Here is a 24,213-nt window from a genome sequence, read left to right on the forward strand (position 1 = left end):
AAGTTTATTTCAGAACCGACAGCTACATTTTCTTTGACTGTTTACCAGAACTTGTCTTTATGCAATGTTTTATGGAATTTTTATAGAATGAAAAATATTTAGCAGACACTACGCTGTGTACAATTTGTGTATATTCCATTAATAATACAACTTAAAGAATGTCATAAAACCTAATCCCATCAATAATAATTATCGATTGTGATAAGTATGTTCAGTGATAAAATTAATATCTATCATTGAATGTAATAATACTTGATAATTCGAAATAGTAGGTATTGTATTGGCAGTATGAGTTCACAACTCAGATAGATAGGTCGAATGTTATTTCACACTGTTAAAGTGTATAAAAAATATCATATCGAGTTGAAAATTCACGCAAAAACTTTCATTACGGCAATAATACAATTTGACGAGAAGTGAAAGTGCGTGAATGTAAGCGGGGGTTCGGCCGACCTTCTGGCGGGAATCAGCTGATCGGGTTTGCGCAGTGCGCAAATCTGAGGGGGTAGCGGCGAAGGGTGCGCGAAGCAACCGGGCGCGCGGCGGCACCCGGCCAGCCGGCCAGTCGCGCGCTCTCGCGGCACGCCGCCCTAGCCGAGCCCAGCCGCGCTCCGACACCGCATCGCTGGTGCGGGCCGCGCGGCGGTATTCACACACACCCACACTGGGAACTTAACAGAAAATTCGCTAGCCGAACTGTAGCGCACCTACCGCGGCCCCAGTCGATGCTGTAGCTGTGATATTTGTACAAATCTGACCGAAGCCTGTCGGCCATGCGGGCAAAGAACCCCCCATCGGAGAGGACCGCGCCGCAGCCTCCCGTTCTTACGTCCCGCGAAATTACTAGCATACTATTATGAGAGACGTACAGAGCGTACCTGATCCATATACAAATATGTTCGATATGTCAATTCAAGAAGTGAACGGTAAAGGACCTAAAAAGAGGAAAAAGTCGTTAGAGCGTATCTGTGATAATGAGGGGCGGGAACGTTCCAACTTAAATGCGAGTGAATCTGAAGTAATCGAAGGAAAGAATGGGGAAGTGGTGGAGAAGTCTGTCGGCGGCGGCAGCGGCGGTAGCAGCGGCGTCGAGTTGTTGCACTGGCGCGACATGCCGCAGCACTTGCAGTTCAATCCGTACGTGCTGACTGGCTACCGTCCGCTGCAGGGTTGGGGCGGATGTGTCGCCAGCCTCTTCTACTTCCACAACGAGACCATCAACATACTTACACACGGTAATCAACATTTTAATACCTATCACACACCTATGTGTATGAGTGACTAACTTTGTATAGACTTTCATTAATTGTCATTTGAAATCAAGCGGGTTTTAATGCATGATGGAAGTATACATGACATAGTATTTGTTGGTATGTTATAATACCAAATATGATACGTTAACAAATAGTTCGAAACAACTTTTTATTAGATTAGTTCGTTAAAAAATAATATAGTGTTGATAATACCATGCAGTCGGGATAACGATAAAAAATGTGACGTGCATAACAGGCTGAAAGATCCTACACGAATAAATAATTATGAGTTGGTCTTTTTTGACTAAGTTTTTGTCTGAGTCAAACTCAGACAAAAACTTAGTCAAGGTTTCCTTACCGTTCGTTGTATATATGCGTTTGATAAAAGAATTAGAAGAAGAAGCTCTCATTTAATGCATTCGGTAAAGATTGAAATAGTAGAAAAATAAAAAGTTACGCTGATCTGGTTAGACAAACATCTAACCGGTAAGTATTTATAGGTTCAATGTAGATATTAATTTTTGAAACCCTTTACTAGAATACTACCACAGTACCTTTGACTTAGAAGAGTCACATCGATTAAACAATCACTATTTATTTAATTCAACAGCTTTCCATTAAATCGTTCGGCTCGGTGGCTTGGTCAAGTGAGCCTTATTATCCTCGCTTAGGGTTACCATCCATCTGGATTTCTCTAGTCAAGTCCGGAATTTGTCCGTTTTTTATTATATTCGAATACATATTAAATTGCAGGGCACTATAAGAATTTTAAGTTTAAAAAAAAATAGGATAGTGTGTTATTGATAGGTTATTTCTGGCCTTACCTTGCCTGGCCGGTCCTGAATATTTGCTTTTGTTGTGGATAATTAAATTTATTACTGACTGCGGTTAAGGAATAAATAGAAGATAATTAAGTACTGCCTAATAAAAAAACTATTACAAAAGCTAAGAAAGGTCAATTATAGTAGCTTTTAACTGATGTAAAAAAAAAGTACTTAGGTACTCGGAAAACTCTACAAAAGATATATTTTTATAGACATTTAAAATAAATCAGTTTGTGTTATTTAGTTTTTAAATACAACTGATATAAAATTCAAATTACTGTGTGTCACGAAGGACTATAGGTATATTAATCAAAAATAGGCAGTCAATCAAGTAAAAGGTTACAAAAAAAGCTCCTGTATATCGTTAGGAAGTCATTACGGAACTCTACGTCATTACATTACTTTGTTTTGTATATTGCACTCAATAAAATGAAAATTATAAACCGCTTACCGTACCTGCAGCATTCGATTTAACAATTACATTACGTGACTTTTGGCCTTATTATTTATAATTTACATAGAAAATTATGTTATTAAACTAGAATAGGTACAATGTTTTATTAAATAGTCTACCAAGTTAGCATGAAACAATAAAAACCTAAGTGACAACCAGACCCCGGGGGACGTCGCGTAAAAACTCTCAACAGGCAGATGAAGTTAAGAGCCTACCTACTCTTTCTTGATCCAGCTTGTGAACCCTCACTGAGAGAAATAAATTGAAGAAAACATTGAATATAAATAAAAAGATAATCTTTTCTTTATTTAATAATTGAATTAAATAATTCTTTTTTTTATTCAAATAAACTGAATGTAAGCATTTATGAATAAGAACATAATATTTTTTATATTCTACCGCTCATTCGAAAAGCAGCCATCACAATAAGAATGAGGAAAAAATTTTGTGTTGTTCTTTTAAATAATTAGTTGCTATTCCGATCTCTAATATGCTCTAGTCTGATTTAGTACTAAGAAATTTCACTATGACTTTACTCTTTAAAAACAAACACAATGAATAGACACGAGGTATGCTGGCGACTTTATACAGAGTTTTCTATTACAAATAATAAGAAGGATAACTTAAGTACAACTTGAAGGTTTTCATGTGTAACTAGTTGCGTGAAATAGCAAGGGAATGCATTAAATTGTTAGGCCCATATTGACTGTTGAGGCTCGCCCAAGTCAATAAACTGATGGATCCACCCCGACAGTGACCGATTGAGTTTCAGCATAAACTAACCCTGCCATATAATTCGTTTTCACTATTTAGTTTGTCACGCAAAGAATAACATGCATGTATATAATCAAATTTAGAGTAGGTATGTAGTACTTTGGATATATAGGTCAGCAAGTTCATCTTATAAAAATGTATTTTATTACTCTTGTAACACCCACTCTATTCTCTACTTTATTTTTGTTGTATCCAAAGTTTTTCTCTGGGCATTTGTGTTTCGTAGTCAAAACTTGATCTTTTCAACATCTGCCTATATTAAACAGTAGGTAGGTATATTTTATAAATATTATTGATCGTTTTTCAAAATTGTTATGTCAAGTATGTAAATTTAAAAAAGCAGTGCTCTGAAAAAAATAGGTTTTCCTTTAATTCAAACAATTTAATGAGTTATGGAGATAACCATTCATGTTAAAGCAGACAAATGTAAATAATAAAGTTTCTTGGCACGTCCTTTTTTCTTATAAAAATCATAATTGATTCAAATTGTTTACTAGTTTAATTTTTATGGTTCAGTAAGGATCTTAGCAATTAACGTTATTCACTTGTATGCATAAGGAGAAATAAACAGGTGAGACGTGGAGGGAAAGTATACTGAATAGTAAATTTTGTAAGGATATATATTCTTCAGCAGCAACTTAGCAATGAAATTATGGAATATGGAGACATAACATGTTAGTCCAAAGGAAATTTGGCAACGCATGAATGGTAACAAGCGTAACCTGATAACTAGATGTCAGTGGTACGGTTCAATTATATAGGACATTTATCACTTACCATCAGGTGAGCCATCAGCTTGTCTGCCGGAATGTCAATTACAGAAAAAGTTTTGTTCTAAATTCTTAGAAGAAGAGAACATTTTTACACTGACAATTTCGACTCAACAGTTAAGTAATTCTAAGGAACTCATCAAAGATCTCTTCAGAATAGAAACTGGAGCAGAGCCTACTTTAAACAATTATAATAGAATAAAATATAATGATAGAATTCGCTAACACGAAACATTCAACTCGAACTTGAAATTTGTATTCGACCTAAACCTAACAAAACCGAGAATTTCCCTTGCAACTATGATGAAGTTTGAAATGATTCAATTATTAAGTTTAGACAAATATTTAAAATAATTAAATTGAAGAATTTCATTACTACTATTATTTCATTAAATAATTTCAATCTGCACAAAGAGGAAAAAACAAATCCATTATATAAACTTAGCTCCATGCTTCAAAAAGCAAAGAGGTCTTGATTCATGGGAATAGTGCCAAAAACGCTGCCTGCACTTCCTCGCCGGCTTGCAATTGCTGGTTTGTTATGCAAGAAACCAGCCAGTCCTATTTTATTTACTAACTGAATAGATTTGAATTCGTAATTGTAAACCGCATAGGTTCAGTCAGATCATATAGTTATTTTTCTATTTGTTTGTTTTATATACTATAAAAGAAACTAGCTATTATTAGTATCGGAAACATAAGGTACTCATGTAGGTTCTGGTCTGGTGGTCCGGTTCTGGAACTCGTTGTCAGAAGATGTACATTTACACTTTATGAAAAATATGCATACCTTCCAGAAATGAATAGGTTATTAATTCTTTGTTTCGTTCTTCTCTCAACATCATTATAGGTAATATAATTAGGAACAAAATGGTACAATATATTAATTATGTTTATGGATTGTGTGTGCCTACTTATAGAAATGTATTACGAAATACTATATTATTTATTTATACTCCTCGAATATCTCAATGCATTCAAGCTTTATTCACAGAATTATAAAATAGTTTAAATCAAGAAATAAATACATATATATGTTTATTTATTATATTGTCAAATTTTATTTATGTGTATATTAGATATTATATGTATATTTTTTAAAACCTCCATTATTACCTTCTAATTCAGTAGATGCTACTATAATATTTTTATTTACCAACTTTAAAGCATTCTTTTATAATTTGCCACATTCCTACCCCTGTCGAAGTATACACAAATTAAATAAAATCACTTTATATAAAAGTAGGTAATTTCTATTTTCACTATATTTGACACGTTAATGGTAACCTTACACATCATTATTAATTCATCGATTGGTCGTGCCCGCATGACTAATAACAATGGTGGCGAGGTTCAAATTACATACACATACATCTAAAATATAAATACGGTAGGAAGAACGTGTGGCTTGTAATAAATCAGAATTTGTTATAAAAATAAGCCTATATCTATTTATCTTTGATGACAAATAATTGTTGATGATTTAAACAAAATAACTATGACAACTAAAAAAATCTGACAAACGCACGCTTTGCTTTGCTACTGATACGTCGTATGCTTATAAGAGGACTTTAAAAAAAACTGCCTAGATCAACTGCCTTGCCTCTTTTTTTCTTATCTCTGTCACTAAGCACCTTTGCAAGCAAGTTGAATTAAGAATATTTTAAAATTATAACATCTATTATGCGTAAAAAGTCGCTTAAAGAATAGTAACTCTCCTCTTTACAATGCTTTGAGCACTTGACCAGAATGGAAATGAGGAAAAAAGAAAGATAACGTGACAAAAAAGACCTACGAACATCTGCTAAATTAAATAATTGTGTTGGTCCTCTATTGTTGGTTCTTAAATCCTTATTTAAAATGTATTTGTTTATTTTAAAATAAAAGTTATATTAAGGTTTCTTAAGAGCCCGGCAACGCGAACGTGACACCCCTGGTGATTCAGGCCTCCATAGGATGCAGATGGCTATTTGCTTGTTTGCTACCTACGTAGTATAAAAATAAATTTAAAAAAGAAATAGGACATATAAACTTATTATTTACATATCTGTAAACTTACATGAAAATAGGGTGTATTTATACGTATCATAATGTTATTTTTAGTAAGAATATGCTCAAATTATATTATCTTGGAAGATAGAATGCTAAAAATAGTCCGTGTTTTCACATATTACAAACGTGTTTGAATCTTGTTACGGTTTCAAGCTTACACTGATCATGGATGTTATGCTTCATGAATTTTCTTATTAACGACGTGTATACGTACTGTATATGTATATTAGAGTTATAGGTATTCACATATGAATCTTTACATTGGTCTAGTAATTTAGGCACACGTTTTGTTTCTTCTACACTATGTTTGTTATATTATCACAGTACAATTGCATTGCAAATTTTCTGCGAGTAATAATTGCACTCGTGCGAAGCCTGATTGGTCGCCAATCATAAATATAAAACAATAATATAACGTTTTATTTACAAGTATAAAGCCTATAAATATGAATCAAATTAATGAAATAAGTACCATAATAGTGAAGCAACTAGGCAACAAAGCGATTGCGACGAGTCATGGATGGCATGCGGAACGGCATTTGTGGTTCGTATAGCTTTCGTGATCTTGCCGCACAATAGAATTTAAAAGCGGTTAGGGCGTTGTGCATGCAGCTGAAGCATTTTAGGCACACTAAAATACTGCTTTGATAAAATAGTTACTGAAATAGCATTTACCTAATCAATAAGTGCATTTGACAGATCTCCCCCGAGGTACGAATTTCGTACGCGTGTAAAAAGCGTTATTCTTGTCTCTCTCACTCCCCCACTACCAATCGATATGTAAACAATAAGAGAATGAAATGCTTTGAGGCATTGTTTCGAGATTTAACTTCAAAGCGGCAAAAGGGGACAATGTTCCCTTGTCATTCAAAATAATTAATTGCATATGACTTAGTTATATAAAAGAAAGCTTAAACAGCTTATATACCATAACCCATGTTATCCCGGTACTTATACTTTGTTATTTCATTGTATATATGGCAGTGTTTCTGATGTTCCTTTTTTGTACATACTACTTATAATTATACTTATAATTACAGATTTAAGATATAGAAATATGTTAATTTTTTCCATTATTTTGGCTTTATACTTTTTTTTGGACAATTCACACAGCGCCATCTAGACTCCAAGTTAAGCTAGATAAAGCTAGTGTTATGGATACTAGTTAACTGATACAAACACATAGATATATGTATTGTAATTACATACATATTACATATAGAAAACACCCTACCGATATAAACAATCATACTCATAAACACAAATGTTCGTGGAATCGAACTCGCGCGAACATCGGCCCGCTAAAATCACCGAGGCCGTCGAATAATAATTACTATACCTAATACTTATTGATTTTCATTTATTTACTACAATAGAATTTCATTTCTCTTATATCTTCGCCAACGGTGAATCCATTTTATTTCTGCCTGTTTAGTCATAGTTCATTAAAAAAATATAATTAAATATAATCAATGTTTTCAAAAGTTGAGTATCACACTATTAAATATTTACGGATTAATGTGGCCGGGCGCGCGTTTGCCCAAAGGTAACCGAGAGTAAATGGGCAAACCCAACAACCGCCGGCCAGCGCATCTATAATGCAGCTAGCACTCCAACCCCTTCATCAATCGATAGGCGCCCCAAATTTATACATGCAGTAGGTATATAAACTACCACAACGTTATGCATATACAGTATTAGTAGTTTCCACATAATAAATACATCGTTCAAACAAATTACTAATAAAAAAAAGAAGAGTAGCTAAATATAGACAAGCTTTAGCTACGCTTATTTTTTTTAATTTAAATGTGATATGATGTAAAGTTCTTCTTAATTTGAATGAAAATCTTAATTCGATTTCTCCAGTAATCGTAATCAGTTTTCAAATAACGAGAGAAAAAAACTGCAATGTGAAACTTGGGATATTTATTTCTAAAAGTATTTCAGTTATTTTAGCAACTCAAATACACGAACAATTAATAGTCGTTTATATTTTTTAATCTCATTTATGTTTATATTTAGGGGCAGCAAAAATGAAAACAATATATTTGAAATACCCAGTAAACTATCAACCTATGAATGTCCAACTTTGTTATTTTGATGTATGTTATTCAATAAATCTTAGAAGACTAGACGGGTTACAATGAAATTTGATACATAAATAGATTATATATCAGATTAACACATACACACAGTGTATATAAACTGTTTTAAATTCGGCGTGGTCATTATTTATACGTTTAATTAGTAAAAATCACGGGATCTTACCACGTTTTATATTTATTAAATGAGTTCCCGATATTTCGGCAGTGTTTCATCCGCCATGATCGCGGGTAAACAGTTTACCCGTGCTTATACTAATTATAAGTATAAGTGTATATAAAGTCATAAACAGTTTATAAAGCTATACTTACCTCAATTTGGCACTAATGCTGCACAGGTTTAGAGACATTTTATCACAACTTTGAAGCTGAGATAAAAATCCATAATTCTATTAAATTACTGTACTTATAGAAATATGTATATCATACCAACATGTTTATAACATCTTTTTGTCTATTTTTGTTCGTAGCCTCTATATTCCAAAGCCGTATTCCATTGTTGTAATGTTTTCATCTGTTTAAAACCCACACTGTCCACAGATTTCATTAAATAAGCGTAACATATTTTAAAAAATATCTGAGACTTAAAATTACATACAGAACTTTGGTTTGCGAGTTCGATTTACGGTTGAGCGGTTTTATTTCAGATTAAACTACTGGTTGGTTAAAAATTCTACATAACTTCTTGATTTTTATGAATACTGTAGTGATAAAATATACCGACATTATTATTCTATATTCGAAGTTAGTTATGTTATCTGTGCTACGGCGTAGCAACAGTTAATCGTGCAATAGTTACGTAATTTGCTTTTATATATAATTTTTAAATCTTTTATAATTCCTGAATAATGGCTATGTAAGTTGTTCTAAATGTGAAGAAATATAAAAGTCGACACGTGTCGCTAATAGGATAGTAACTGCAAGAAAAATGAGGACAAATCCTCTAAGGCTTCTAACATTATGAAAGTAATTTTCTATTGAAATCACAATAGTGCCCAGAGGGCGAAAGATTCACACACCTGTGAAATTCGAACATATTTCTATTTTTATTACAGATACATACCGTTGTAGGCCCAATATTCATACTCGGGTTGGTCTATATTTAGGTAGAATATTATGTTACAATTTAGATACAGATTTAAATATACACAAGAAAAGAGTATCTCTGCAGAAGAAGTCTTTTAGTAGTCTATTTTATTTTCCCTCGCAAACGAAAACCGCCACAGATTCACAAATAGACACTGCGCGCAGACGCAATAGCATGACGAACACGTCATAGCTGTACGAACTGTTAATACTAAATATCAGTTAACACACACATACAGGAAAATTGTAAGTAGCTACAGTAGGTAGGTACCCATTAAAAGTCATAAAACGTACGTGTATAGTATTAAAAGTACGTGTGGCACTTAAAGCAGCCGAGATTTTTATATCCCAGTGATGTGGACATAAAATTAAACCCATTTTGGCTGTGTAAAATATACTTGAAATAAGGCGACTATTTTCAGCATTAAAAGCATTAGATCTTAAAATTTTAATTAAGGAGTGTCACATTTCGTGGCGTACAAAATTAATTCTGCAAGTACTATAGGTTGTTCTTAGAATGTAGCATCTGTTGGTAAAATTAAATTAAATTCAAATATAAATTCCTAATGTCACATTTCAAGATATTTTTTAAGACTTGATCTTTGTTATCGAGGTATACTATGTACAAAAGTTGTCTGCGTAAATATCTTTATGTCACCTATTTCTGCCGTCAAGCTTTAGTTGTGTGCTGTATTTTAGTTTAAAGGGTCAGATATGACAGGGCAATTACAGGGTACACATGTAGGGTTGCTACTATCCATCAGTTTGTTTTACATTCCAGTTATGTAACAAAAATGTAACATCAGTTCATTCTCATTGCCCATCAATCTAGTTAAGTAAAAAACTCTCCCAGAAATTGCGCGGGCGCTGTAGGAGCATTCTTCTATTGTCTACAAAAAATAACAATTCTCCGCACGTCTACCCTAAAACATAGAAGTAGGTAGTTACCATATTCGTATGGCCAAACCATTATTATTTCTATGATTTATTTGATTTGTATTTTTAGGATATACTCTCCGTTCTTTTTCTAATTATAAAACTATTCATTTTCTATAATGTCTTTGTCAGCAAAACATACTGTACTTATGATTAGACGAAGTAGCACGCTAATAGCTAATCTGTGAAGCCATATTCGGCCTAGCGACAACCTGAGTCGCGTGACAGTGTCCGCGCTGCGTGAGTGGGGCCATAATAGCATAGAAGCGTTTACTAACCCGATATAAAGTCAGACAACTATACAAATAAAGTATATATAATATTTAATTAGGTATAAGTTTGTCGCTACATTATCACGTTTTCAACCATTCATAGTTCAGAACAATGGCTATTGCTGTAATTAAAATTATAAATTATATCCTTTATTATTACCGTTAACCGTACTAAGACAATTCAAAAGTGTCTATTTATCTGTATAATGCATTTTACGTCAAAACAACAAGACGGGTATTAATTAATTTTGATGTGCAGATATATGGTATCACGAGGTCGAACATAAGTTATTCTTTATCTTAAAAAAGCAAACAAAAACGACTAGCTATAAGTATAATTGTCAAATCAAATATTTTACAACTTACGATATCTACATAAAAATACATAAATCTCTATAATTAATCATAACCTCTTTCAGATATTACTATTCAGTTAATTCGTAATAAAGAAGTCTGCAAAATATTCAATGTTCACGGACTACCGGCTTTTCATTGAGGGCGATAGGGGCCAGGTGCGGCACAATTGTGGATATTCTATTTTACCATAAAGTTTACCGTCATTGAGCACTATAGTTTGCATACAGCTCACGTAGACACCGATTCACGTAACTAGAATTCATTTTCTGCTATGAATAAATGGCGAACACTGGCTATTCTAGGTTAGCTTATTATTTTAATTTATTGTTCTCCTTGGAAATATTAATGACGCAATAATATGAGATGTGTACTATGACTGAATTAAAGGTAATTTTTATTAGGAGATTTAAGCTATTTCTGCACTGCGGAGGTCAATAGTACTTGCCCTGGGATATGAAATGAAGAATGTTGTTAGAAGTGATAGTTTTAATCTGCTTAGGGTGGAGTGTGAACATTTTAAAGGAGATGGTACATTAAACATGAGTGGGTTGCAATCATACATACATAAGAGGGCCACATTTGAACTCACAACCTTTGGTTCTAAGTTCTAGTAAACCACTAGGCCACTATGACAGATATAAATTATATATATTAAGAAAAACTCAAGCAAATGTAAAATTTCTGAATTGAGAGTATTAAGAGAAATAGAGGCCATCCCGGAATACTGGAAAGCCATGCAACACAAAATCAATATAGATTTCTTTGTTATGCGAGCATACAACTATTGTTCACGTCCAATAATGGGTTTAGATAATAATAAAAGGACTATGGTATTGTGGAGAATGTTTTTCATTACTTACCCACATTCATTTCTTGTTTTAATAACTTTTATTACTTATTCTATTCATTCAATTGTTTTTGTTATATTATTTCGAAAAATCGGAAAGTTACAGTTGGTATATCAGGCTATTCAATTTCACGCCATATTTTATTGAATTCGAGAATTCTTTATACTAATTTCTCAAGTAGTTATTTATAAAGAAATAATAAATATTGCCTTAATTATTAAAATCTGATATTTTTCTAATTTAAATTTGTTTATTTCTCAAGATCGATTTTTATCTTGAACAATCATAAAATATGTAATAATCAAGTAATTAGTACAATATTTATTATAAAATAAAAATAATATATTTATTCCAATAAAATCGGCCTTTAAAATACTACAGCATTAATTGCTATATCTGACAATTTCCGAAACTAAAAACTATGCGTTTTCTCGAGTTCCCCGGTGAAAAATCACTCTCGACAAATTGAAAAATCTCGTCTCGACTTTTGTGTCGATTCTTCGGTTTCTCTCGACTCGAGAAGTCTCGAGCGAAAAAGCTAATCATGATTTCTAAAACAGACTCATTTAAACTGACGGACAGGCTCTACTAAGACACCAATTCACAATGCGGTACTGCCGATAACAGTACATCCGTGAATTTCATCAAACATAAAATCTATTTCATATATCTGTTTGTTATACCAATTATTAAATATTTCTTTAATATCCAATCATGTAAAAACAAAAGTATCCGACACTTCAAAATGCTGAAATTATAATCGTTTATATTGTTACAGGCGTGTCACTAGTGTACATGATGGCCGTGCTGCCTGGCCTGCTGCCGTGGGGTGGTGGAGGTTCTTGGTTCCTGTCACTGTGTCACCTGCTGGGTGCAATGGCGCCCTGGTGCGGCTCCTTCCTCTACCACTTGTTTATGAATCACGCGAGAGGTGAAGCGCTGTACCATCGGTTGCTACAGCTCGATATGTTAGGCATATGGGTCAGCCAAAGCATAGGTGAGTTAATTTTATGAATTCTCTAAGTTGTTTAACTTTACAAGTAGTATATGAACCCGAAATGAATATTGTAAGTATTGAGAAGAGGAAAGCCGTTAACACCAAGACTTTTTTAATTTAAGCATTTAAGATAAAATAAAATCTTTTCTGATAATGAAAATAATGTTTAATATTAGAAATATAATCTTCATTCGTTAGTATAAAAACAATATCTAATGATATTGTTTTTAAATAAGCGTTTTCTTTAAACACAATAGATATAGGTCAATAATAAGTCATTCAAGAGAAGCTTCATAAATGAATGATATGATTATTTTACTCATTTTATTTATAAAAAGATTAGACAGAACTGATAACTAATCACTGTATTAAACTTTGTTCACGGCTGTTTACATTTGTACACATTATATAAACGGATTATTTACTGATAATATTATTTATGAGCTCCCGATTCGACCCGTCACCAAGACCTTAATTAGCGTCGAAAGATACCTTATATCTCGTTTATATAACATGTACAATAGTAACTAATCAATAATGAATACCTAGGATGCACTAAGTAAATCGGTACCTAGCACGTAATTCTCGACCTTAGCCTGTCAGTATACAACTGATCAGTATCAACAGACAGAGGCATGCAACGTCCAACATTCCCTAGGCAATAAATTCAGCAAATGCAGGTATACCTACCGTGAACTTGGCAAAATTAAGTTGCAGCTAGACAATGAAATTTTCAGAAATAATGAAGAAGTATTCAGTTAGAAACTTTCTGATATATAAATCAATCTGTAATCCTAGATTGAGCCAAATCGCAATCATTTATTCATGTAGGACATTTTTCGCAGAATTCAAAAGCATTGTTAACTGTCGTCGTCGTGCTAAACGCACCACTTTAACATGTCCACATTTCGACCGCACCACTAAACAAAACGCACAACTTTGATATGACCACATTTAAATGTAACGTGGCAGTGAGCAAACCTTGCATCATCTGTCAAATTACTTTATATTTGATTGCCACCATCAGAATAAAAAACCAAAGTTTTAAAAGTATTGGCCAGCTTCGAATTCACGATCTTGAAGGTCTATAAGTCGAGGTAGTAAGCCCCTAGATTAAGGTCTTTTTGATTTAATTAATCTATAGATATTAGTATAAAGAAGTGATCTGATTGTATAACGCATGATTAAAACAGTACAATCATATTAATACATATACATATACATAGACCGTCGCTTTCCGCCTAGAGAACGATTTCAGTTAATATCCGGATAGACGATTGGTATTAATCGCTTGCGAAATGAACAAGCGGCACAGATTATACTTCACTTTAGGTATTATAGAGATCGTCATCAGCATCGAGTGATAGAAACTCAGCATTGCATTTATCTGTTATATTTAGGGTCTGTTATTTATATATTTTTATTGCACTTTGAATACATTATTTAAGTATATTCATTAAGCTGCTGTAACGTTTTACCGTTTGTCATTGGCAAACAAACCTACAGCCATATGGGCAGTATGCTTGTTTGCCAACGACGTAGTAAGTATATGACGTAGTAAGAGTGAAGAAGCCTTCCTGCTTATATTAAAAAGAGATTTTTTTCTAGTCAACTCAATATAGCATGCCACAGGAAGTGTGGAGTAGGTTAGGATTGTGTAAATAATAATTTAAGATTCATATAATTTTCAATTCAAGAAAATAAATATAAGATTAAATAAATAAAAATTAAACAAAAATTAAAGATGTCCAAAATAGTATTATTCTTTTACTAACCCATCAGATGTCATGACTAATCTTAGTTACTCTTTTTTATGCATATCAACTTTCATAAAGTCCATCCAACTTTTCTTTGTGTGTTTTCTCCACTAACGTCCACTCACTACTACTACCTATTTTTTATATTCTAGTTTCTTGGAAACTGCTTAATTCTGTTTTCAGTTGTATATGATTTTGCCCATCAAAATCAAAACTGAAATTTTACTTATAACGTATGAGATAATAGAAATAGACAATCTACGCCGGTTTATATAACATTTTCTTTCGTAAATTACCTATTATTATACTGCACCATTATATATCCATTTACTAAAAATATGTGCCAAAAGGAGATAGAAATATGAATATTTTAGCTTTAGCTAGTATTATCCGTGTTTCCCTTTAATACTTCAATCGTTCATATTTCATTCGTTTTATGCATACCTGTTAATTACTTCCAATGATTTCTGCGTCAGACACTGAAAACCGAGAATCCCGAGACCCTTCAAACTAGAACTTCCAAGTTAATTCTAGCCGCGCCATACTATATCGACCGAGCTATAAATCACACACCACTGTGTTCGAAACAAAGTCACGCAAGAGAGGAAAGTTTAAAAATTTTGCCATTACTCACGAGACAGGGTAAGGGTGTGAAGCCTGAGACAGAGTGACGGATTGCTACGCCCAAACTGGAGTATTAATTATGTCGCTAATTTATGTAACACGTTTCAACACGCGCTCAATGGTGTCATCTTCAATTTTTTTCCTCGTTATTTTTTATGGTGCTAGCATTGATTAATGGTAAAAATTCAAAAACACACCTTTTTTATATGAAGTAATAGCTATAAAGTATTATAGCTTTTGCCTGCCCATATACAAATCGCAATTCTTCGGGCTATGTCGGTATTTTTATTATTTCTGATGATGCATCGTAATTTAAGCTTTTGATCTCATCCATGTCAATATTTTTAAAGGTATGTGCATCGTAATTTAATTTGTATCTCATCCATGTCACTTCTGAAAATTTTGTTTGAAATGTTCGTATTAAATTTATTAAGCGAACGCGCATTTTTGTATGAACAATTATAAAAATATATTCAATTTCCACTTTGATTCTTTAGGAATACGATTTAATCTTATGTCTTTAATCACTATCATTAGTTTTGGACTTTAATATTACGGAACACTAAGAAAGTATACTGCCCTACAACGCTTGTTATTTCTATCTAAAAGTTAGGTTAGGTTAGTAATAGAGAATGCCATATGACATTAAGCTCGCCTTTTATACATGTGTTATTATTGTACAATAAAGAATAAAAAAAGTATCTTTAAAAATTCTACAGGAACGGAATAGGAAGCGTTCTATACGGAAGCGACCAGTTATAACTTATTTATAGATTGAAACCGGTACTTAGACAGCGAAAATTGGATGCTGAATAAACGGCGGGGAGCCCTGTGCGCACCGGGGATTCTCTTGTGACATCGACCTTTGTAATCAGATTACATACGTGTGAGCCAATATAATTTATAACCGTGAATGTCCTTGGAAATGTAGAAAATACATATTCTTTTCTACAGAAATTTTCTCCGGAAAAAAACAATGAAAAATAATATAAAGTATTGTCAATACAAACAATAAATACACCTGGTGCTTCGTTCGTATAATTCCCTTAAGTGGTTTATTTCTTTATATTGAAGTAAACTCGAATATTTACCCATAGAATGATTTTTTTAACTTAAATCTAACACAATTTAGCTTAGGTAAATTGTGTTAGATTTTAAGTTAAAAATAACATTATAATAAAAAAAAATAACATTGAAGTTAAAAATAATTTAAGTTATATATATTTTATGGGACATTTTAAAAAGTTACAAGTGATGTTGTTAATTAAGAGACCAGTGAATATTGCTAATTACAGTTTATAATTAACAGACTGCTCTTTAAATTAGAAACAAGTCAAAAACTAGGTTATCTCTACAAAGAGTTGTAACGAGTTTTATATACTTAAGTTGATCAAATAAAGGTCTGACTTAGTTATTTTTACAACGATATTTGGTTGTACTACACCAAATGCGGCTTGTTATATATTAGTACCGAATTGTTTATTGAGTTGAAATAGCTTTTGTTTTCACTTGTTATTTGTCATGTAAGTAAAGTAGTATACGCTATATAATGTATCTGAAAATAATTGAAGTCATATAAGAGCTCAATTTTGCGTATTGTTACGAAATAAGAATATTTATGTCATGTCTTAGAAAGTGGTAAGATATGAGAGAGAAACTCATTCTCGCTCTCCTCTCGTATGATATCTCCCTTTGCTGCCACTGAGCTACGACGTTTATTATTACCACCAATAACAAAATATTTATTACCTAAGTCAATGTCAAACTATTTTTTTTAGTCAAATCAATAGTGTAAGAATATTATGTGATGCAATTTTGTGAAAATAGAATAAATTAAAAAATAAAAACAATAATATTACTATCCCTACCGTTCTACTCAAGTTAAGAAAAATCGGTAAAAAACTCAACTGAAATATGTAAGAACTTATTGACGAATGTTACACAGGAGGTATCCAGAACCCTTACTGATAGCTTTGTATTATTTAATAGAAAACATGTAACTTTTATATCTTTTCCAATACTGTTATGTGAATTAAAACGAATCGTATATATACGTTGTAATGTTCAAGTTACGACTTCAATTTTATTACACGGTAACCTTTCATGACATATACAAGATAAATAGGTAACAAAGTATTTCTTACAAAATAATTTGATAGATACTTACCTACTTCTTTATATATTATAATATATACCACTAAAATGTATACTTTTTATATAACTATAAATGGGCTATATAATATTAAAAGAATTTTCTAAATTGGACCGACAATCACCGCGAACAACCAAATTCTCAAACTTTACCTCTTTATATATTAGTAAAGAAACACAACTCTTATGTACCTACTTATTAATTTTCTAAACAATTTGTATTCATTTGTAATCTGACGACATCTTACCTAGTCTGTCTACCTTCTCTCTTACCTGCCTACTGAAACAATTGTCTTTACATACTTGTAGCATAAAAAGAAGTCGCCGCCGCTGTCTCTTCCCTTATATCTTTTAAATTATGTAAAGGATTTAATGCAGTTTTCAGCAATAGATTTGTAATGCATCTATAATGAATAATTATATATAACTTATCCTATTTGTAGATTACCAATTTATATGAATTTTTGGGTATCTATGTGGAAGACATAACTACCAATAAACAGTTAATGCGTTACAAATGGCTAGTGAAAAAAAAATATAATAATAAGTAGACAATTTATTTAATAGTTACCCACAAACTCTTCAGATGCGTTCGCGGCTCGAATTCCCTCGGCAAAGCGAATATTTGCCACATTGTTTCTCAAAAATAATGCCAATCTCCCAATTACCCTTGCATTGCACACGCAAAACGACACGTCAACATTATTAATGAAAGGAAACTACTTTTAAAAAAGTATTTCACATATAGATTGTGCACTAAACTTCAGTTTGAGGAATATTATGTCTGTATTACGTAAATTACAGAATATCATAGAATAGTTTTATTTCTGAGTCATATAACACAAAACTCAACCATATATTGCTTTATATTCTATAAGGAATAACCATAATAATAAATCTATTTGGTTTTTGAAAAAATGTCGTATAAAATAGACAAATGAAAAGAAAAATACAATAAATGAAAACGTCCTCCACCTGGTAGTCGATTGAAAAAGACGGCGACATGGCAGCCGGTGCTGCAATTCTAAAATGGTGCAACCTGTCGTTGACAGTTTTAATTATCGTAAATTGCCTTTATCTATATTAAACCTAACTGTAAAATACAGAAACACGGTGCTGTAACAATTCATTCGCTTTTATTTGTTCATACTACTGGGAATTGTAAACATGTTGACATGGCATCCGTCGCAAATTAGTAAACATTCACTAATACACATATATACACAAATAGTCATAGTAAAATGAATTAATAACTGTAATATTGCAGTGTTAATTTTTAGTAATATAATCGTATCTGTGCTTACACTAACATACTTGACCTGTCCAGTACAATTTCAGTTTTAAATATTCAAGAATTCATTTATGTATATATTTCATTCGATTCCTAGACAAAATTTCATCCAAATCAGTCCAAGAGTAAAGTGACAGGCACACGTACATATTCATTGTATATAAAGTAATTATATCGTATCAATATTGTAACAATAATAATAATGCAGAAGAATTTAAATTGAATAAACTAATAAACTTTATAAGAAAATTACATAAATAGTATAACAGTAGTGTGTTCCAATTTAATTTTAGATGATTGGTTCGGGCCTAAATGAAACTGATTTAGAATTGTAAACAGAAACCCATCAAAATATAATACTTTTGTTTAAATAGGTACTTAAACGCAGTAATTAGTCGGTAAATATTTTACTCGAGTGAAATACAAAAATTAAATTAACTTTTGAGTTCAACCTTCACTAAGCTTCTAATCTAACCTAATCAATTTTAAATCGGCGGCGAACAACCAAAGAAGGTAATTAAATATAACTTTAAAGGAATGAACAAAGAAAGAACCACTCATCTCTATGTGCTTAATTAAAATTTAATGCAAATATAAATTTTGTACTTGGTGTATTTTATATTTAGAAATAATAGTTTGGATAGAAATATATTTAACATAGAGAGACGGCATTTATCTCAAATCGCGACAATTAGTTGATGTTTTGTTGAAAAACTTTTATATTCTACGATTGGACTGCAACTAAGTTACATTTGTATTAAATAGGTATGACTGGATTAACCAGAAAAAGAAATTATGTTATACCGACTCTATCAATAACTTCGCATGTATAGTTTAATCAAATATGTTAAATCTGTAATTATCACTACTTATTTTATTCTTGTTGTACTATTTTTAAAAGGTTTACGATTTCAAATTAAAAGCTTTTAACTAAATGTATAGGTCTAACACAAAGTATATACATCATGATTGTTTGTTCCTTCATGTATAATATGTACGTATTTACGAAAAAAAAAAAAATTATCTATGTAATAAAAAAAAATATCTGTGTACTGAGATTATTATTATTATTATTATTATATACATATTTGTCTATATGTTTATTTTTGCTAATCTCTAAAACGGCCGATATTGAAAGGACTTTCACTCGTAGATAGCTTATGTTATAAAGAGTAACAATTGTTTTTTTTAATAAAAAAAAATTAAAATTAACCCGGATCAAGTCGCGGGTAACAGCTAGTATTCTATATAAATGCCCACATTTTATCAAGGACATTGAATATAACGTGGAATCGCCTTTTGTGTTACTTTTGTAAGTTTTGTGAGTAGTTAGGTAATCATCAGGTAGAGTTGACCTGTAGATGTAAATGTTTGATAAAAACTACAAATCTACGACAAAACACAATTTTATGATTTGTATCTACAACTGCCGAATAGTAGACGTATCGATTATATGTAGTGTTTTGTTTGTTTTTGTTTGTGCAAGGCGAAGGTATAAATATTGTTATGCCATTCTTATGTGTTAATGGAATTGTGACCTATTGAAATAAGTTACACTCGACATTGTATTCCGTTTTTTTTAGTGGATGATAATGGAATGATGCACCCGCCTGCGCTAACGGTTTACGCTGGCAGGGCACCAGTGGAGGATGATATGATGAACATGAAGTCAGGTCAGTTAGCCCATCGTGATAAATTCACCGGGAAATTATCACGATGGTTTCCAGGGGGAACCGCGTGGAGGTCAACTTGTCATGGTACATTGTTAGCAATGAGAACATCAGTCCACATTACTAACAACCCCTTTCTCCCCATTATATTCCGTTAGCGCTTGCGATACCAGTGGAGAATGACAGGATGCTCCTCTGCTCATCATGTCATTCTCATTATGATAGGATAGGATATTATTATGAAGAAACTCTCGCTCTCCAGAGGAAGAGCGAGAGTTCATGCGAGCGCATGCGATACCAGTGGAGAATGACAGGATGCTCCTCTGCTCATCATGTCATTCTCATTATGATAGGATAGGATATTATTATGAAGAAACTCTCGCTCTCCAGAGGAAGAGCGAGAGTTCATGCGAGCGCATGCGATACCAGTGGAGAATGACAGGATGCTCCTCTGCTCATCATGTCATTCTCATAATGATATCCAAGAGGAGATCAGTGGAGTTTGAATTGATGAATGTACATTGCTAGTATTGGAGCCACTACTTCTCATTGCTGACAATCAATTTTCATTATCATTTTAGCTCTATTATTCTTTCGTATCTTAACGTTCGTCGATGTTCAAAGTTCAAAACTTCAATCATTTGTTAAATAAGAATTGGGAATAAACATAAGATTAAGATCTCAACAAGAGCTAATACGCGTAGTCCGTGATATACTACAGTCCGTGATATGAAACACAAATAAAAAAAGATAGAAAGAGGACACTGTCTTTTGAATACAGCAATTTTCTATACCTACCCCAGAAGTCAGGGACTTCGCAAATTACTTGTACAAAAATCTAGTAAAAGTAAATAAATTATTATTATTAAAAAAATATCTATGAATTTCGATGTTCTGGTTTGTTCGCAAAAAAAAAGGTAACAAAAATCCCTACTACAAAGATACAAACAAACGGTTCAATGCCTAGGTAAAGTTTTTCTTTGAAAAACTATATACTAGGGTCTATTACCGTGTTAACCATCAAGCTAGGTAGATAGATACACATATAAGATATATGTGTTAAGAGTTCTGATTACTAGGATCTATAATAGTTATTTATAATTTAGAGAATAAAATTTATGCAAAAATCTTAAATAGTAGTTTATCGATTCGACTCTATTTTTCGTCTGATTATTTCTTTGTGCTCACATCTGCGCGATCTATACACATATCACACTTTTTTAGGTATGCTGTTTATGTGCTTGGTTTCCATATGGTTTGTTTTATGGAAACGAGGATATATTAGTTTTTATTATATTATTATTTATATGTAAAGGATGAATAAAAAAAATCTTAAATTGTTTGAGAAATATTTTCATCTGTAATATCTGTAAGAATTTTTCATTTTTTAAATCAGCGAGTATTAGAAGTAATTTTCCACACACGTAATGTCACGGCCTTATAATATATAGCTAGCCAACTATACGTTTAAAATGTCTCATGTATTGTACGGAGTGCATTTATAAATTATTACATTTAGTCGGTCATTATAGTAGGCTACTAAACTACGTAGTTTACACGTAACAGGTATTTATACGACATTGCAAACGTTTCTAGTAGGTCATTATCGAACGAGTAATAACTGTTGTTACGGCTTGTTTAAAAAAGTTCAACGGTGAAGTGCATTGGATATTCTCTTTAATTATGTATTTGATTTGTTGTTAACGTATCAAGAAATAACTAATCAAAGTTCATTCTGTTGAATTCACATTGACTTTGAAATTCTTTATTTAAAAAAATAAACTTAAATTTAAACACTTTTGAACAGTCATACGTATTTTTTATTAATCTACTGCTCATTCGGATAGCTGTCTCATCAGAATTACTTATTTTGGAACTTGATCAACGTTTGACGTTATTTATGACAAAGTAAAAAACAATGGGGGTTACGAAGTCATATCGTCATAACTCCAACAATTCTTATTGAAATGTCCATTTATTTATTTACTATTATATACTATATACTATTGTAGAGCAAACTATACGCACCTACTTCTTTTCTTTTATTATTTTCGTACTTCTCAATTACATGTATCATTAATCTGATCCAAAACAAATTGGATTATAATCGCCTAATCACAAAGCAAGTCTATTACAGAGCTGCCATTTATTTCCACGTGAAGATATTAAGAAAATGAAAATGCTCCGTAACAAGTAATTGAGAGCGAAAAATTGGAGGGAATGGGCGCGCGAATGGGCGAAAAATAAGGTTGCTAATGAAAGCCAAATCTGTTGTACAATATAATAAAATAATCTTAAACATTTTACTATTGAAAACACTTCTTATTCAGACTTACATGTGACTGTTTTAATTTATATAATAATTTGACATTTTATTAGTGTAATAAATTAATTTTTACAATAGTTATTGACGCTACCAAAGATAATTAAAAAATGACAGTTTGATAACGATGATTTTTTAAATTCATATATATTAAGCGATTAGTTGGTAGTATTAAATACAGATATTTGATTAAAGATAAATGAAACTACAATAGATAACTCGTAATAGTAACTAAAACAGATATTATTTATTTACACAGACTGGTTAAAAAAATTAAGAAATCACTGAATTTATTATTGTATGTTTAATGTAATAAATTAAGAGCACATTGCTTCGAGTTACATGTCCAGTAATAGTAAATAATGGTACAGCTGAAAATAACTAACACTAACACTATTAACACTAGTCACTAACATTGTGGTAGATTCTGTGGAAGAGACATCTATTAGAGACAAATCCATACTTCTTCTCATTGATTCTATACTGATTAATCCAATATGCTATAAAAATAAGTAAACAAAAAATAGATTTTAAATCCAGTTAGTAAGTATTAAATTGGAATAGTAGACAGCCCTAGGTACTGACTACGCGCCTGCTAGCGCCTTAAACAAAAGGCTCAGTTGGCGCCAAGCTGCATGGCCAAGTCCAGAAATGTCAGTAGGCCGACTCACTAACTGGGTCACCTTAATAAGGGAATGCAGCGCTACTTCAGATTCACGGGCGCAATGCAACCGTGTGCCAGATTTCAGACACGTAATCAAAGGTCGCATTGTTAATTGCGAAAAATTTCACAGATTACACAAAGAAATATCGCTTTTAGAAAGAGTATAGACATTGTAAAAATTAAATAATTGAATTTAACTTTTCTATATATCAGATACACAAGTTGAAGTAATCACAATATTTGACATACCCACATTTTGGTGCGTATGTGTTATTGCAACGGATTGCATTTATCTACTAAATAGTATATAGGTACGTAAGTTTTTACACGAAATTCCATCATTGACGCAATGTACATATATCGTCTAATATGTTAAGCAATGTAGTTCAATTGGTAATATTGGTAACGTATATATGCAGCATTTTAAATTATAATTTTGAACGTGTATTCTATATCGATAAAGGTGTATATTTTTGTGTTTTAAAATGAATAAGTTAATTAATATACACAGATATGTTAATCAGCCACTAGAACTCCACAACTATTAATAGGAGAAAGTCGTAAGAAAATAGTTGTTCACATATGTTTTCAAATGTAAAACAATGTTTTTTATAATCTGCTCGAGAGAAACGGCTGAACCGATTTAGGTGCGATTTCCATATGGATAGATTTAAATTTAATGTTTTTTTTTATTTTAATGAGTAAAATCGCTCAATCAATCAGAATATAATGCATATCATTATATTCTGAATAGCATGCGTACGATGCTGCGAGCTCAGCTAGTCTAAAATAAGTATAATGTATACATAAATATACTACGATAGATATTAAACATTCTACAGCTTAGTTGAAGTTAAATTAAACTGGATAGGGTAACAAAGTTCAAACACCACCTAACTAACTTAATAATGCACGGTTAATTTACGTAAGTTTCCTGATTACAACCGCTAAAGGAATATTAATAATATGAAACTATAAGAGAGAAAGGGTCTAAAATTTGCTTTGTAA

The 24,213-nt window shown here is 32.0% G+C and overlaps 1 protein-coding gene across 1 annotated transcript in view; it reads left to right on the forward strand.

The window, feature by feature from the left end:
- The first annotated feature begins 599 nt into the window (after window positions 1-599).
- The window catches only part of LOC131847858 (progestin and adipoQ receptor family member 4), a 51,648-nt gene continuing 28,034 nt past the window's right edge, over window positions 600-24,213 (forward strand). The window contains exons 1-2 of the mRNA XM_059197541.1: window positions 600-1,235; window positions 12,507-12,725. Of these exons, the coding sequence (XP_059053524.1) occupies window positions 857-1,235; window positions 12,507-12,725 (598 nt within the window). The 5' untranslated portion in view covers window positions 600-856. The remainder of the gene's footprint in view (window positions 1,236-12,506; window positions 12,726-24,213) is intronic.

This window comes from Achroia grisella, unplaced genomic scaffold (assembly GCF_030625045.1).
Source record: "Achroia grisella isolate CSIRO2021 unplaced genomic scaffold, CSIRO_AGI_Agris_v1 utg544, whole genome shotgun sequence".
Lineage (NCBI taxonomy): Eukaryota > Metazoa > Arthropoda > Insecta > Lepidoptera > Pyralidae > Achroia > Achroia grisella.